At 26.4% G+C, this 19,149-nt stretch overlaps 2 protein-coding genes across 2 annotated transcripts in view; one reads left to right on the top strand and one right to left on the bottom strand.

The window, feature by feature from the left end:
• Window positions 1-4,083, top strand: part of LOC107441916 (signal-induced proliferation-associated 1-like protein 2) — a 40,049-nt gene extending 35,966 nt beyond the window's left edge. The window contains exons 24-25 of the mRNA XM_043047136.2: window positions 2,281-2,356; window positions 3,802-4,083. Of these exons, the coding sequence (XP_042903070.1) occupies window positions 2,281-2,356; window positions 3,802-3,942 (217 nt within the window). The 3' untranslated portion in view covers window positions 3,943-4,083. The remainder of the gene's footprint in view (window positions 1-2,280; window positions 2,357-3,801) is intronic.
• A 3,662-nt stretch (window positions 4,084-7,745) lies between these two features.
• Window positions 7,746-17,583, bottom strand: LOC107449067 (histidine protein methyltransferase 1 homolog). Its single transcript, XM_016064488.4, has 8 exons — window positions 17,143-17,583; window positions 14,944-15,076; window positions 13,914-14,002; window positions 13,231-13,302; window positions 11,298-11,452; window positions 11,084-11,182; window positions 9,837-9,952; window positions 7,746-7,878 (listed from the first exon to the last, which is right to left on the bottom strand). The coding sequence occupies exons 1-8, from the start codon at window positions 17,323-17,325 to the stop codon at window positions 7,832-7,834; spliced, it is 894 nt and encodes a 297-aa protein (XP_015919974.2). The 5' UTR covers window positions 17,326-17,583; the 3' UTR covers window positions 7,746-7,831.
• Between the last annotated feature and the right edge of the window lie 1,566 nt (window positions 17,584-19,149).

Below are 19,149 nucleotides of genomic sequence, written 5' to 3'. Positions count from 1 at the left end.
AAATATTGATAATTTGCTGCCAATTCATCAAGTACATCCATCTCATTAAAAGTATGACTATTTTTTATTGTTGATTTACATTTCAGAATTCATTGTTGGTTTATTGTCAATGTTTGTAATAATAAATGTTTATAATTTTGTATAACCACAAGTATTATTTTAATAAATAGGACACAAGAAAATGTGCTACTTTTTTTTCTTCTTAACACCCCCAATTTAGGGTGATATTTTTTAGGAGTTTTGGGAATACAGTAGAAATGTAGCAGCAGGGGGTCTACCGAAAATAGTAAAAATTTGAAAGTGGTCCACGAGAAAAAAAAGTTTGGGAACCTCTGCGCTAATATAATCATAATTAAAGAAGGAGTTCTTAGTCAGAAACTACTTCTTTTATTATGATCATGTAAAGTCTTTGAAAATTATTTTGCATTTTGTTAATGTATATAGTGGTTAAAAATACTTTTTGAGTGCTTAAAAAGTACTTAAAAGGTGCTTATTTTTTGTTGAAAGATTTGACTATGCACCCTGTTATTGTAGTACAACAAATTAAAAAGTGAACTCACTTCATTTCATTTTCTTAAGTTTTATCGTTAATAATTTATATATACATATTAAAATTGTTCTGTTATCTTCTTTATCAGGTATCAAATCTTAAAGGCTTTGTCAAGAACTTGCTTTAGAATTTTTTGGAAATATTTTTTATTTGCAATGTTCTTGGTTCTAAACGAATAATTAAAAAATACATAATTCTAAGTACGTAATTACAGAAAAATGTGCTTTTGTAATATGAATTCTTTTTATACAAAAATGCATAAATATGCACAATAACGAGCATTTTAAATTGTAAGGATTTGAACAAATAAAATATTAATAGAACAAATACGTAAAAATTAGTAGAAAGTAAAACATAGTACTTGATTTTGTATATGATCCTTTTTTAGAAAAGAGAAATTTGTGAAAGGTGCCATTAGGACTTAATTTTTTCCTAGATTAACCTTTGTGTTTAGTTGCCTACTTTATTCAACATTCATGATTGATTTATTTAATCATTCTTGATGGATTATTAAGAAATTCCTTCTCAAAGTAATAGCAGGTTACTTGTTTGCAATTCAAATAAGTACTGCTTTTAAATTAAGAAGAGAGTGTTAAAAGAAAAGTAAATTTTAGAAGAGGAATGTTTCCTTTTTTAAAAAAAAATTAAATCAAAAGTATTTTATTTTTCTTCATTATCAAGTTTTCAATTCATATTATTCCAACTTATGATTTAAAGAATACTACAAAAGTTCATTAGGTATCCACTAATGAAAAATGCCTTAGTAAATTTAAAAAAAAATTGCATTTTATATTACTTTGATTTTAAAAATAATTTAGTTTATGCATTTGGCTAAATTTGTTGATCATTTTCTAGATTTGCCTTTGAATGCTGCCTGGTTGGAAGAAGCTGAGAAACAACTAGGGTTAGACTGCAAGTAAGTCTTTTATTTTTTACATTTGCACAGCTCTAAATTCTTTTTTCATTCTGACTGTATATATGTTGCAGTTTTTCCCGTCCTTTGTAAAATGCATTAAAATTAATTTTAAATATTTATGGCAGAAGTTGCAAACTATAGCTGGAGAAAAACTTTTTTAAAAGAAATTACTACTTTTAACAGAGATACCAATTTTATTAGATAGATAATTAAATTTCACCTAGCTTAATTAGAAATTCTCATGCTATAGGGTAAACTAACCAGTGAAGGAACACTTAAGCTTCACTTGCCTTTTAAAAAATCATATTAATTTCAAAATTTGTAATTTTAGTTAAATGACAGTGTCAACATGTTTGTTACTAATTGCAAATTATGTAAAAAAATTTTTTAGAGAACTTACATAATATTGTTTTAAAGGTTCAAATAACAAGTAGTAAGCAGACCAAGTGAATGAACAGCTCTTACCAGTGAATGAACACCCAGTAAAGGAACACTTAATTTTGGCTATTTTTTAATGCTCTTTATGAATTTATAAGCCATACAAATATTTAAAAATTTTAACAACTATACAAATAACCATACAAATATTTTATATATTCCATGAGAGTTAGTATTAAATTTAGATTGTGTCAAACCTCCTGAACTTTTTTCTTTTTCATGTTGAAAGCTTTGGTTTTGGTTATTAAATATAAATAGGACCATAAACGCTTGAATTTAGGCATTATGCTCTTATTTATTTAATTTTTGGATATAATGTAGCATTCTAATCTATATCATAGTTCACATTTTCACTGATTTTATTTTGCTTTTTCAGTAGCTTAGCCTCAAATATTCCTAATGTGAAAGAATTGGAGGCAAGGTTATTAAAGATGCAACATGATTTATTAAAGGTATGTATGATTGGAATTAAATTTCTAAATTAATTATGTTGACAGTGTAAAAATGATTTGGAATGACATTGAATTTAAATTTAAAGAAGTAAATATCAATTCAGTGAAAGTGAAGTTATCTCTGCATATTTGCACAGTCATTAGAAATTTTTTCTGCCTTCTTGCTAGAAAATGAAGTCACATTTTCTAGTTTTACTGTTGATTGAATTCCTACCCCTAATATAGTTTAAATTCAGCCGAAAGTCCAGAATTTGTAACAAGATTCCATTCTTGTCAATTCTTCCTCCAAAAACTTGAGATTTTAACCGATTTTTAAACAATTCGCCCATTGTGGTGATTCACTCTTAACAAATCATTTTAACCTACTAAATGCTTAAAAATCCCATGTATTCATGCGATTTAAAAATTACACTTCATGATTCATTTTTACATGAGGTAAAAACAAAACGTGATTCATATTTAAGAGATTTAAAATTGGAATAATGCAATTCTTATTCATACGATTTAAACATTACGTATCTGATCTCATTTTTACAGGTTTTAAGATTGCGCGTTAGAGAAAATATAAATATCACAATTTGCATTCATATATTTTAAGAATTCCTCTTCACATTTGTATTTACATGATTTTAAAAAAAGTCATAAAAGTCAAAGGGTATAGGGATAAAAATTTTGTAAAAATTATTGGAAAAAAAATTCTTCCTGATTCTTTCTTACCCATGGTGCATACTGTTTTTAAAAGCCCTTAATGGTGCTTTTTTAAAAATGCTTACTTTTCCCTTTTCGAAAATGAGATTTTTTTTTCTTTACTGTGTCGATTTTTGCCACTCATTATGCAAAAACGTGCTTTTCACATTGTTCTATTAAGCATTTCACAATTCATTGGACCACAGTCTATTTTGCGGTACCGTCTTCCATAGCGTATGAAAGCGCCAATCATTTTACATGTTTAATGGAATATTTGCGAGTCCGCATGTGCATCTACTAAGCTGGGTTCAGTGAGATTCTTGCTCTCTCATGTGCAACTCTACTTCAATTTGCAAGATATTCTCAATTTCAGGCTTCATTTTCCACCCTCTGATATTGAACCGAAAAATCTCTTGGATCATTTTATAATGGCTACTATAATAATCAAGAAAAACGTTCTTTGTTAGAAACTAGTTATTTTATCATGATCATGTAATGTCTTGGAAAATTATTTTGCATTTTGTTAATGTATATATTGCTTAAAAATGTTTCTTGAGTGCTTAAAAGGTGCTTATTTTTTGTTGTAAGATTTAGCTGTGCACCCTGTTACCAGAAAAAAAATAGGCATGTTTAAGTTTTATGCAAATGAATCCTAATTAAAAGTAATCATTTTTCTACTTTAAAGGGACAACATCAAACATGTTTATGTTTTATGCAAATGAATCCTAATTAAAAGTAATCATTTTTCTACTTTAAAGGAACAACATCAGAAAGCTAATCTGGAGAGTGAGGTTTTACAATTGAGAGAAGAAAATCAACGCTTACAGGAAGAATCCCAAACAGCAGCAGTACAAATCCAAAGGTACAAGGAATGGCTCCTGCAAACTAGAGATTCCTAACTTTTCATACCATTCCATTTCATTCTAACACAAAATTCTTTCAAGAATAGGCTGACTCACTAAAGTTAGATTTCTTTTGTTCTTTTATGGTATTTAAATTATGTACTAAAAATTGAGAAATTTTTTTTTCCTTCCTGTTTTGAATTGAAGATCATCTGCTTTGTGGAAACGCCAAGTTAGCTTCTGTGTGGATTGGTCAAAAGATGTGTAATATCAAAAATTGCATTTATGGTTAGCTTAATAATTTAATATTGACTATGTTCCTTAGAAACATTTTTTAAACTAAGAAACAACAAAGAATGGCTAGTATATTTTTATGAAATTTATTGAAAGTATTTTGAATTTAAGGTCTTTGTTTTAAAAGGCCAATGAATTTATATGGTTCATCACAAGTTTCCAATATTTGATAAAATAGTGATGACTGAATAATGAAAATTTATTAAGATTCTTGAGAATGGCCTTTATTGCCACCCCATTATTAAAATGATTTTACTTTTTTAATTTTATATATATTAATAAAATTTATTTAAAAGTGTATATATATGGAGGGAAAAAATTTCTCTGATATGAAATTTAAAAGTTTATAAAACATTTTTTTTACTCAAGAATAATTTTTTATTTTTTCAATTTTATTTAAATTAAGATACATTTTTGAAAACTGTTAAAGGGTTGTATATAATTATGTGTAGTAAATGAAAGAATTATGCAAGTGGTAATATAGTTATTTAAAGCTAATTTACAGAGACAGAAAAAAATATATTGAAGTTTAAGGCTTTTTTTATTTACTTATTTGAAAAGTATAAAACTTTTAAAGCATTTTATATAATTGTCGGCTAATTTTTATCATAATCTCAGAAAGGACAAATTCAATACATAACATTTATTTTTTAAAAAATAAAACGTGGTTACATTAAATCAAATTCTCCTAGCAATAATGTGCAATACAGCAATAATATCTAAAAGAAAGTTTATTTTTCTAAGAATATTCCGTCCTGTTTTTATTTATTTTCATCATTCATTTCATGAAATCTAATTTTATAAACTTAAATGTATTCTATTTTATTGTGAAGTCTACCTTTTTTTTTCCTCAATTATACAATTTCTAATCGATAAAGCTGCGTCAAGAAAAATGTGTTTGTTTAAATCAATTTTATTTCCAATTAATATTTTTGTAAAAAGTATATATCTCTAAATATTTTTAACAGACAATTTAAATTTTTAATATACAATAAGTGGATGTGGCTATTTCATATTTTTTTTTGAATTCATTCATTTATTTATTATTAATATAAATTGTAAAGATGTTTTGTTAAAGATGTACCTGTTTTATATTGTTCATTTTCAAAATATAAATATATTATTTATTAATATCATTTTGTATTTAGCAGCTGTATAATTTTTTTTATAATGCATTTTGTTGAATTACTTTCTATACCTGCATTTTTTTAGCATTTGTGAATAAAAAATCAGCTTTTTTGTATTTAGTTTTTGTTAACTAGTCATTATAGAAGATATACTTGTAAATATTTTTTATCTATGTAAATAAAAGTATTTAAACTTCTATCTTGGTTTTTGTATTTGAACATCGTATACAATTCATTTTACACAGACTTCTTACCTTTTTAATAGTACCTTCAGATACTTGTAAAATCTGTAAGGAGGAAATATTATTTATATCAGTGTTAGTAGACAATATCTTGGGTGTTGTTATGAAACATATCTTTGGGGGGGGGGGNTTTTGGGGGGGGGGGGGGTTACCCTTCATTTTACCCTCTTATTGTAAGGATTTTACTGGATACTTTTTAAAATAAGATTTGTAAACTTGTGTTTTAGATTGGGAACGGAGTTCACAGTGTTGACAATTACAGTTTTGACAGGAGTGTTCACAATTACATTTTTTCATATAATTTCAAATGTTATCTTCTATTATAATATTAAGCAAGCAAGACTTAGTCCACATGATATTTTATCTGATGGCAAAACTCAAGCTGTGATTAGGCAGTTAATTACAGGGTAAAATAAACATTTTAGATGGATGAAGTGGAAAATTAAATTTTAACCATCTTACTATCACTTAAGTTGTGAAAAATTGTCTGGTAAAAAAGGAAAAAAAAATCAATATAGAAGTAGAAGGAACATTTAAAAATAAAATCTCAGTGCATTTTTTTTGTAGACATAACAATTTTTATCTGTCATATTAAGGGATAAGTTTCAGACTGCAATAAATGAGCCGAAGTTTGGTTCAGTTATTAAGCATTAAAAAAAAAATCGTAAATAAGTAAGACTCAATATATTACCCCCAACGATTCTTGTCCTTCTATCATATTAAATTTTTCCATTTTGCAAAACTTTGAAAACCAAATTTTAGTTGTCTAACAAAAACACTCTGCATCAATCATTTTATCCACCTAAAATGTTTTATGATTTTACCCTTTTGTAATAAGAGGTCTAAATCTTGCATGTTTAATATGATGATGATAGATATCATTTGAATGACTTGAAGAAATGTGAAAAAGTGAGCCTCAACTCACCTCTAAATGTCTGTAGAAATTTCTTATGAAGCAGAGTGGTAATAGAAATCTTTCTTACTCATATATTTTTGGAATAAAAATTTTTCAGAAAATTCCCACCATCAATGTCTGAAATTAAAAAGAGGTTGTTAGCAAAAATAACAGTTGGCTAAAACATTGCATATGTTCATAATATTTTTAATATCCAATTTTAGAAAACAATTGAGGCAATAATCCTTTTCGTAATAATTTTTACACATCATAGTTGTCACCTTTTGTCTTTGAAAGTTAGTTTTAGAATTTGTCGATCAAGACCTAAAGAGAAAAAATGAAAGAGTTATCATATTNAACAATAACAATTTACTGTAAGGAAATTAATGACGGCGGAGAAGCAATTCAATATAAAAATTACATCCGTTAAAAACAATTCGCAGTTATGGATTTTTATTAATCCCGAAAAAATAAATAAAAATTGAAATTTATTTGTTACCAGTTTTTACTCCGGTGCTCCACCCGATGAGACAATCTAGCGTGACCAACAGGTGGGTCACCCTGGCGTGAACATGTGCAAGCAAGATATTGATGATATAACTCAAGCTGTGATTATGCAGTTAATTATAGGGTAAAATAAGAAACTTTTTAGATGGATGAAGTGGAAAATTAAATTTTAACCATCTTACTATCACTTAAGTTGTGCAAAATTGAAAATTTGTCTGGTAAAAGAGGGAAAAAATCAATATAGAAGTAGAAAGAACATTTAAAAATAAAATCTCAGTGCATTTTTTTTTTGTAGACATCCCTTAACAATTTTTATTTTTTATCTGGCATGAGCCGAAGCTCAGGTTTAGTTCAGTTATTAAGCATTAAAAAATAAATTTGCAAGACTCAATATATTACCCCCAATGATTCTTGTCTTTCTATCATATTAAATTTTATCCTTTTTACAAAACTTTGATACAGAGCGTTTTTGTTAGACAACTAAAATTTGGTTTTCAGTCAATTTATCCATCTAAAATGTTTATGATTAAACCCTGTATGTAATAGGAGGTCTAAATCTTGCATGTTTAATATGATAATGGTAGATATCATTCGAATGACTTGAAGAAATGTGAAAAAGTGGGCCTAAACTCACCTCTAAATGTCAGTAGAAATTTCTTATGAAGCAGAGTGGAAATAGAAATCTTGCTTACTCATATATTTTTGGAATAAAAATTTTTCAGAAAATGCCCACCATCAATGTCTGAAATTAAAAAGAGGTTGTTAGCAAAAATAACAGTTGGCTAAAACATTGCATATGTTCATAATATTTTTAATATCCAATTTTAGAAAACAATTGAGGCAATAATCCTTTTCGTAATAATTTTTACACATCATAGTTGTCACCTTTTGTCTTTGAAAGTTAGTTTTAGAATTTGTCGATCAAGACCTAAAGAGAAAAAAAGAAAGAGTTATCATATTTGACATGGGTAATTTTCAAAAATTATTAACAATATTAGTGCAGTTTGTAGTAACTACAGCTCTACTTTAACGTAAAAGGATATAATTTTAAAATGTAACCACTCTCTTATAACCAATTTTAACTGAAATATAATTTTAGAAGGATTAGTATGAACTAGTATTGGCATTAGTATGAACTCTGAACCTTAAATATATATGGGGGAAAAACTCTTGAACAAATTTTCAAAAATTTATTTTTACGAATACATGTGGCTTTTTCGTGGAGAATTTTTACACTTCCTGGATTCATAACTGTCCCAATTTTCCTGATAAAAAATATTTCTCTTAATTATTAAATTTTTTGTTCTTATATCCCTGGTTTTTGGGGGCGCATTAAGAAAATCCCATTTTTGAACAATACCAAATGCAGTTTTTTAAAAAGGAAATTTTAAGAGTCGCAATATTTGAATTTTTTGTTTAGATTTTTGTCAACACCTTTCATTTAATTAATAAAAGTACTTTTCCCATTTTTAAAAATTAAATTTTTTCTTTACCATGTTGATTTTAGCCATGAATTATGCAAAAAAAATAACATAACATTGTTCTATTCAACGTTTTAACAATTAATTCAACCCCAGTCTATTTTGGCTTATTGTCAGTCCGTAGCGTAAGGAAAGATCATTCGTTTTACATACATGATTCAAAATTTCATGATTTTTGACAATTGTCAAAAACAGTGCCAAAATTTTTTCGACATGACGGTTAAAACAAGATAAAATGGTCAATTGTCAAAAACTTTCCAATCCAGCCTAATTATGATATTTTTTAAAGTGCTTAAAAATATTTTTTGAGTGCTTGAAAAGTGCTTATTTTTTGTTGAATAATTTGGCTACGCACCCTGTAGTAGAAATCACTAAGTTCCACTTTAGCGACCACTTTCTAATTATATACATTAGCCTACCCACAGGATTCATTGTTTCAAACTCCCAGAATCGAGTCATTCTATGAAAAGGAATTTTACAAAATCAAAGTTTGAAGTTTATGATTTCAAGGGAGATAAATGCTTGCTTATTATTTTTAGCACAATTCTTGTAAGATAGAGTTTTGTATTTATGCAAATATTGATTTATCTCTTTCATGCGATTTTAAATACAATCAATTGCAATCAACAATACAGTAATATCATAGAAATTTTAAATAATGAATTCAGGGATAACCCAATAAAATTACTTTTGTACCACCAAAGAAACAGCATATTCATTGTGTTTTTATTACTGGATTATTGAAACTCTACTTTAAAATTATTTGATTAAGTAAATCTTGAACTCTATTGCAAATGTTGATTTCATATTGATATGTGGGAATATTAACTAATTGGCACTAGTTATTTTTCTTAATACAGCATTAATATGAATATTTTTCAATATATTGATTTGACACTATTTTGAGTTGTTCAATTATTGATAAAATTGTTCAAGAAACCGTTAAAACTTTTTCTAAACAAAGTAATTATAAAATAAAAAATAGAATATTTTATTGTTCTTTTGCTGTAAATTTTTTTTATATTTACTCCAAATTTAGAGTTAATTTTAAATTATACATTTTAGTTAACTATTTGATTTTTAATAAGTAGTATTGTATACATCAATACTGTTCCAAAAATTTTCCTGATTTTTTATTTTTTTTACACTAAATAATATTTAATTTTGGAATTAAAGGGCTGATTTATCAATTAAATAAAAATTTAAAATGTTCCAAAATTACAAAAATTTTGTGATGAGACAATTCACTAAAATCTTACTTAGAACTTTTACATGTTCAATTATCACATAAAACTATAATCTCACTTTTCTGCATTTAAACTAAGAACTTTTTTTAAAAAGAAATTCTAATGGGTCTTGTGAATACATGATAAAATTGTATACAATAAATTCATATCAAATTTACCTTCTTGAATATTAAGAACTGTAGAAAAGTCAAAAGTGTTGTCTTCTTTTAATAAGTCTTCAAAATTTGCTATTCCTCCTCCTACACCAAAATAATGACTTTTAGCAGCTACATATCTGATGAATAATTAAGAAGCATGATTACACATTATAATTTAAATGCACGAGTGAAAAAATGGTGAAAGAAATAATAGCATAAATGATGATCCAAAGTTTCAATCTAGTTCAATCCTGATTATAATTCCATGTATTACGTTTAGATTTTGGAATAAATTGGCCACGGGGCCTGGAATTCCCCTGCCAAGTAGATTGAATAATAAAGAAAAGCTAGATGATTGCCGACATGGCTGCCTGAATATTAGTTTAGGGTGAACAGTTATAGAGTTAAAGATAAAAAAAAATTCTTTCGCTAATATCTAATTGAACCCATCTTTCATTTTAATACAGTACAGAACAGTGCATTAACATAAAAAAAGTAGAAGATAACAGAGGTCATAAATAATGAGTTAATCAATTTTAATTAAAGAAAATCATTACACACATATATAATTTGATATTTTGAATTATATAATTGAAGGAAGGAGAGTCAAACATTAAAGAATTTTGAAATTATTGAATCTTTAATTAGATTTCTTTCAGCAGTATCATGCATACTCAAATCTAAATTCACATATTCAGGTTAAATACTCAATAAAGTAACTCGTTATAATAAAAGACAAACTGCTTTTGCTACAAGTATTATAATAAATTAAACGTAAAGTATTATTTTGATCAGTAACACAAGAAATCCTACTAAATTCTAAAGAATTTATCAGTAACTTTAAATCTCTGAAATATGAGATTATTATCTTTATTTACTAACACATAAAAAATTATTTTTGCATGCATGCATTTTAATACTAAAAACAAGTCCTTTACATATTTTTACCATTTACTTTAGTATTGCTTTTTAAACAAACAGTCAAATATTTTGCTAGCTTTATAAGTTAATTAGAAGCTTGTTAATAGTTTTAAATTATTACTATGAAAGATTCTATTTTTTTTTTTTTTTACCTTGCAATTCTAAATTTTGTTTCTAACAATGCTACATTATCTTAATCTTTCTTTTTACTTTATTGGTTGAAATCAATGTTTTTTTAAAAAAAATAAAATCATGTATTTAAAGATACTGTATTTAACAATTTGATCTAAATTATAATAAATAGTAATAATAACGCATAACAAGAATGTTATTTAAGTAAAAGATACATGATGCCATTTTGTTTCAGAACGCTTTTCATTAGTTTTAATAATTTTTTCTGACTTTCTCGATTGTAGATTGTTTCGGAAGTCAATATCACATCAAATCTGAAACAAAGTATTTTGTTATTAATTTTTTTTTCTCATGCACTTTAAAAATATAGTATCATAAATTATATAACTTATTCAATTTCATTCAGAAAGAGTATTATGTTTAACTTACAATTCATTAGTTTTTCGATCTGGAAAGAAACGCTCTTCAATATCACCCCAGTCGCCACTCAAGAATTTGCATCGATTAGAAATCATTTTACTATCTTCAGTTTCGGAATTTAAAAATACATTAGGAGCAGTGATTAATTCCAACACTTCAGAATTCTAAAATATAGGAGAAAAAGTCAAATTATATGTCCTGGTAATTTAGTACTAATATGATTTAAATTACTTATTAGTACTAATATGATTTTATATATTACATTATAGGACAAAATTAATGATATCCACCGGCCACTAAATATAACAAATGGTGATTAAAAAAATTTCTGCTAGTCTCCACCCGATAACTGCTTGGAAATGCACTCATCTTCATTTTATTATTATTTTAGAAAAATAAGTATAGAATTATTTTGAATGTTTTATAATATTCTAAAGATTGCTTATTTTAAACTTGTTTCTTATTTATTTTTTTTAATTTTCATTTTAGAAATGAACTTTGAAATGTTCACAATATTTTGCAAAATGCTTTGAAAGACATTGATTCCACTATCAGTATCAATTTTTTTTAATAACTTTCCACGATAATGTAACTTTTCATGATAATGGCTCACATATCATAATCATCTCAGAATTTATTATTCATCTAAAAAAAAATATATATATTTTTTTACAGCTAACAAAAAAAAATTATAAATTCACGAAACTCTACTGAATTTTGCCAGTTTCTTCTGGTCTAATTAAAATTCTCCTGGTTTTTGTACATTTTAAAAAAATCCCTAAAATTCAGCTAGTTTCCTTAAAAAAATCCATATTGAAATAGAATTTTTGTACAGATTATTGCTTGAATATTTAAATAAGTATTACTAATACATAATGTAACGAACCTCATTTATAAAAATCAGTTCAATCTTTTTTTGTTCTAAAATGTTCACTGTTCAGTTTATATTCGCCTATTTATATTCAAAATTATGAGTAAACATAATACATAGTAATAGTTAAAGTATGTTTAATGTCAATAATAACTAGAAAGTATTGCAATTTTTCCATTTTGATGACTATAAAATTCCCCATATGTAAAATATTCAGTACTTTATGCAACAATTATCAGTAAATTTATATTATTTCGTAAAATTTACGGGTTTTTTTCCTATCTATGTATACAGTTATGAATAATTAAATAAAAATAATGCAAGCTTAAATTTGCATTTTATAAACTTAACTGAAGTGTGCCAAAATAAAAATGGAACATATAAGCCAACAAATAACTAATTCAGTGCTATATAAGTTTAAAATGTTAAGTATACTATCCACATCAATAGTAAGACATTTTATATTAGATTAAATAGAAATGGATAAATAATGAATCTAAAGCAATTGAAAGAATTTATAAGTTCAGAAAATGAAATTAAATCTGATAAAATATATAGCTAATTATTTCTGCAAATAACGTTTGCAATATTTTGATGAGGCGAATCTACTTTCTGATATAAATTTATACTTTTACAGTAGCAAGTTAATATTATATTTAATTTTTTTCTTCAATTTATTAAAATGTATTATTGAGTTAAACATATTTATTTAGTTTATTAGTTTTATTGTTCTTAATTCGTGCAATTCTTACATAAGCAAATTCCATAAATATGAACATTTTAATAATAAAAAAAAGTTTTTCTTTAAATATATACAATTGATTGAACCAATACTCCGAAGGCGGTCAGATATAAAACAAATAAATACAATCTATTCAAAATTCATAAAAAAAAAAGATATTTCGTAGATTAAAATACAATAACGACTATTGAATAAATCTGAAGAGACAGTGAAGTAAAAACAAGAAGAATGTTTCATGTTTCACAGACATTTAAAAAAAAGAATCAATGTACAATTTTAACGCAGATATTGATTTTAAAATTACAAATGCCATATGGAAATATACTTACAAAATCTTGGAATGTAACATGTGCACCACATAAGTATGAAAACAGACCAGGCAAACCCACACCACAACCTAACTTAAATAAATAAAATAAAATTAATGAGTTTTATAATCAATACAAATTTTAAAAAAATGATAAAATAAAAAGCAAAATGAGATTATGCTTAAAAAATTGATGAAAAAAATATCAACTGTCAGTAATGAAGAATTGAATTGAAGAATTGAAGCCAATAATGTCAATACTAAAATTTATGATTATTATAAATAATTAAGAAATTTTACATTTGTCGAATTATTAAAATTGATAAATTTGCTATTTCCTAAAAGTATTAAAAAATTTTGAATGGTTAATTTAGCTTAATGTTGCTCATAAAGCTATTTGTTTAATTATGATGTCAAATTATTAATAACAAAAATTTTAATAATATTGATTTTAATAGTAATTTTAATAAAAACAAAATAAAGAACAAATTCGAACTTTAATAATTAAATTTTTTTGAGAGGAGTAAGGAAAAATGAGTAAAGAAAATTGGAAATTTATACTGTAATCACAGATCCTTTGTAATAATAAACTTTAAAATTCGTAACTTTTAGATCCTCAACTAAAAATATTTCATTCTAGAAAAGATAATGTTTAGCAGAAATTAAATCTTAGTTTTTAAATACATGAAAATAGACAGTACATACTTCTAAAACAGAATAATCAGGGTGGATGCAATTTTCAGATGAAAGGAAGTGCAGAAGATCAACAGAACACTCCCAGACTTTGAAACCCCCTGAAATAAACAGTCAACATAAATTTAAAAAAAATGTCATAGGAAAATTTAAGTTTCAGATTATAATCTCCTTAGAGAAACTAGACATTGAATTAAGAAAATTGAAAATTATTTTTAACTGTGAGAGTTGAGTTTTTAACATGACAGAGGTTAAAAATGTCTTTTAAATGGTAAAAACTGCCAAAAGTCCAATTTTTTCCTTATATTATAGTACAGCAGGGAATAAATTTTATTTAACAATTAGCAATTAATTTGGTATATTGCATACATATATATTTATATAATTATTTTAATATAGTACAGTACAGAACCCGTTATCCAGAAAACCAAAAAACCGGAACAAAATTCGATACATTTTCTCGCCATATTTAAAAAAAATTTTTTCTTTTCCTCATAAGATTTTACGATTTTTCTTTCTTTTTTTAAAGAGGTTTACCTTACCATCATTTTGGAAATAATCATTAGTCTATTACTTCATTGTTTTTTCTTATTTTTNTTCGATAAATTTTCTCGCCATTTTTAAAATTTTTTTTTCTTTTCCTTGTAAGATTTTACGATTTTTCTTTCCTTTTTAAAAGAGGTTTACCTTACCATCATTTTGGAAATAATCATTAGTCTATTACTTCATTGTTTTTTCTTATTTTTAAGATTATTTTCAATTTTTTTTTTAGTTCGGTTTAACAATAAAAAAAACGGCTTTTTGTAGCGATTCAGAAAACCGGAAAAATCAGTTATCCGGAATAGCGATGGTCCTGACCGTTCCGGATAATCGGTTCCCTACTGTACTATCAAATATAAATTAATAAATGTTTAATTAAGTAGTTGTAGTAATCAATTTAATATCCAATTAATAATAAAAAATGTCTAATTTATAATAAAAAAAATGTATTGATAGAAACTTACTGATAATAATAATTAGAACAAATATTCAAAAAATATACCTTCATATTGATCAGGAAGCAAATCAGATTCAGAATTATTTAAGTATGATGGAACAGTCGAAATCAACTCTTCTGTTACAAACTTTATTTCTAAATTGCCAGATTGTATTTTCTTAGTTATTTTTTGATCTACCTGCAAGGGAATATATGAAAATTTTATAAACAAATTCTAAATGAAACCAAATCCAAGCCACGATGAGAATATAAGTGTCCTTCTCTTCCAGATGACTTTACATTATTTGAATGTATAAGATTAAGAAAAACACATTTTTAGAAGCTTAATAATTCAAAAAAAAAGTATTCACTTAGTATACTCAGTATCATTTGGCATCACAGGGGTCTGTTTAGAAGAAATTTGGGTCCGTTAACGGACCCTTCACAAAATATCTTTTCATAAAAACGGACCCTTCACAAAATATTTTAACTTAAAAACGGACCCTTCACAAAATGATTTTTCTTTTAATCGGACCCTTCACAAATTTGTTTATCTTCATTATTATTTTGTTAATCGAATAAACCCTTTCCAGGGCAGAAAACAAGAAAGATGGATGTAAACGAATTAAGTTTTGTCTTCGGCAGACGATTCTTCCATTATTCGTCCGAAATTAATATTCTGCGTTCAGCAGTATAGGCTAAATACCAAATATTTGTATGTTGCATCTCTAATTTAGAAGCAGCAATTGTTGTTTATTTTTTAAAATTTAATTTTTTTAATTACAATTTTACAGTGTTGAGCATAATCTTGCATGTCTATACAATTTAAAAACTCCTTGAAAAGTTTTTTGCCATAACGGACCCTATATGCACAAATTCATAGAAACGGACCCTGATTGAAAAAATGTGAGTAATTTTTTCACAATTTCACGAAAAACGGACCTTTCACAAAATGTCTGGACAGACCCCTGCATCATAAGAGTTGTTTTTTCAAAAGTAAAGCCTCCAAGAATTATTATTTTTTAAAATAGAACAGTTAACTACAGGGAACAAAATGTCTAGTAATTAAACTAAAGCGAAAAACACTGTGAATAAAGCACAAATGAAAGTAGATAAATGGATATACTTAAGTTTTAGTTCTATAAATAAAGAACCTTCCTCAGTGTTCAAACACCAAATGATACATGTGTGTTCATTTATGTACTTTCATTTGTGCTTTATTTATGTTTTTTGCTTTAGTCTACATAGCACCCAATCCTTTGTTAGATCTCTAGTAACTGTATATGAAAAAATAAATAAATAATTAACAACATATCTGTTAAATAAGTACTTAGCACATACACATGAATATCTTTTTTCTTCAAAAGTTAAAAACTATCATACCATGTCACTTTGATAATGTAAAATTAAAAAAAAATTTTCCTCTCTCTCCAGTTATCAAATTAAAAAAACAAAAAAACCTTTCACAAATTCTTTCTTTCTCTTTTTTTATTCTTTAAATAAATTTTTTCCTTTGTCACAAACTGGGAAAACTAATTTTCTCAAGAGACAAATAAGTGAGACAATAAAAGAAAAATAATTCAGTAATGACAAAAAAAAATAAATAAAACAATAATAAAGAGTTGTAATTGTGCAAGTCATCTTGCCAAAAAATAAATATTTTAGACTCGCAATAAATTTATACCAAGACTCTGCTTAACACTTGTCATCGCAAAATTACTTATTTAGCATAATTAACAAGAAAAACACTGTTGCTTTTCTTAAATAGAGGATTATTTGTTTGAGTTTCAGACAAATTTATGAGCAACTTGGGGAGATTTTCTTATATTGTATCAAAGTTATCATCAAAATTTGGCAGCAATGACACATAGACAGGCAAAAGACAAAAAACAAATCACAGAAGAGAGGGAAAAATATATAACTCGTAACTGGAAGTATATATAACTCGGAACTTGGAAGTATATATAACTCGTAACTGTCCAAGGGAAATGCCACTTTATAACTTTTTCATTTTTTGTGCAAGTACAACAATCTTTTGACATCTTGTCAAGTGTAGTTGGCACAAAAAGGTACCGATATGAAAACATTCTTAGGTATTTAAAGATGTGATGTCAAAATGAATAAAAAGATTGAGAAGAAAAATCAGCACAACTATAAAGAAAAACAGAAAAAAAAGAATGTATGAATTGGACCAAAATTTTATAGTAATTGGTTCAAAATATTAAGAAAGCAAGTATAACGCATATTTTATAACTTAAAATATACCTTGCAAGTCAAATCATCAGCAGAAATGTATTTACAGTCACCATGTGATAACTTTTTATTTTCATTTAATTCTGGTAAAGGTTTCAGTTCAGAAGGTGAGTCACTTAGTTTTTCTGGACTGTTGAAATTGAAACGAAAGTCACTTAGTTTTTCTGGACTGTTGAAATTGAAACGAAAAGCCATTTCTGACAAAAATGATACGATTAAAATATTTAATTTCTTAAATATACTAAGTGCAACGTATCTTCATTGTTTAACTTCACATGTTATGCGTGCATCTCATCAATTTTCAAACATTGGGGGCAAAAAATGGTATTTAAAGACCTCACATTAAAATATATTATACAAAACGAAATAGTTTGAAGAAAAATTATAGCTTTGTAAACCTTATTGAAAACAAATATTTTACAATTACAATTTCTTTTGCGCTGAACTGCCAATAACATTTGCTCACGTTTGACCTAACTTACCAATTTTTTTCCATTTGTTCGAGAAAACCAAGGAAGCATTTTCACTGCAAACTATTCACGCATGCGTGAATCTCATTTATGTGTGATTGCATGCAGTGAGAAAACTCCGTAAAACGGTTTCTATGCCTTTGATAAGCGTCAAATAAAACAGCGCGTCCGGGATCATTATTGTAGGTCTTCGTGACTGAATGGTATTGTCCTTACACCAACCGCTTTAAAACATAAAGGTAACTAGGTTCTTAAAACCCTTGATGCCCTATTCGTTCTCCTTCTCTTTTGTAGCTTGCGGCATCTGCCTTTTAATGTAACAAGGAGTAAAACCTATTTTTTACATTGAGCTCACAAGCTCGTATATTAATTGTGTGAATAATCGCAAATAAGGTTACCCATATTACATATTTTAGAAAAAAAACAATAGAAGCTTAATACAAAATTTTGCCTCGCATTTAGTAGGATTCAAGAACAAACATACACAAAATAAAAAAATATATAATTAATATACCACAAGAAATTTTTAGTGACAAAAATATATTAGTTTATGCTTAAAAATTTCCTGATCTAATTTTTTTCTTAAAAAAATAAATAAAATTCTAATGGCTAAATGAGATAAATCGTAGATGAGGTGAGAGACACTACGATCATAAAGTTGTCATCATATATTATTATGATTATTTTTTAATTTTTTCTTGGCAGATTTGGACTTATAGCATATAAAACTAATTCAAAAAAAAGACTGATTTTCTAGTTGCCCATAAGAGAATCCGTTAACTGGGAAATGTGGCTCAAATAGTTAAATTATAATTTAATCCCATAATTTGATTTTTGCATTTTTTAATTGCCTGTGATTAAGCTTGAGGCGCCAATCGAAAGATTTCTTCACACTCTCATATAGAAAGATAAGATAATATCAAGATAATACCAAGGAAAAAATATATTAACTTGTGAAATATGCAAATTGAAACGTGAATGAAATTAAATAGAAAATTTCGAAATTTGAAATGCATTGTTCGAATAGTCGCATAGCATAAAGCGTGGCTTGTACCACAGAAATAGAAAAAGATTGTTCCGATTTCAACAGGATATGCCGTAAAAACCGTCCTTAATATGCAGTTCAGTATCCTTATCAAAATTATAGCAAAGAAGGATATAGAAATTGGGTTTCAAATTAATATTTAAGCGAGTAAAAAACGAAATTCTTTTCAAAATCTAAATAATCGCAATAGAAGAAGGCAGTAAATATCGAAAAAAGTTTGAAATATATAAGGTGCTCCTAATCTTTTTACTACTAAATTCTGTTTCAATCGCAATCAAACATAACTTGCACTTATTATTCCAGTCCTCCTATACCATGATTTGTCTAATTTTGAAAGCGTTTTTTTCTTCTATTAAAATTAGTTTGCTACCCCCAATGTGAATACTTTACCTGTTCTCATTTTCTAATACATATTAAAGATGGTCTTTCTACCGCTTCGAGCACGAAAATTGCAGTGAATTACAGTTGACTGTTTTGCTAAGCTCATCTGTGAATTTCTGACTA

This window comes from Parasteatoda tepidariorum, chromosome 9 (assembly GCF_043381705.1).
Source record: "Parasteatoda tepidariorum isolate YZ-2023 chromosome 9, CAS_Ptep_4.0, whole genome shotgun sequence".
In the NCBI taxonomy this organism is placed as follows: Eukaryota; Metazoa; Arthropoda; class Arachnida; order Araneae; family Theridiidae; genus Parasteatoda; species Parasteatoda tepidariorum.
This window is presented reverse-complemented; position numbering and strand designations above follow the sequence as displayed.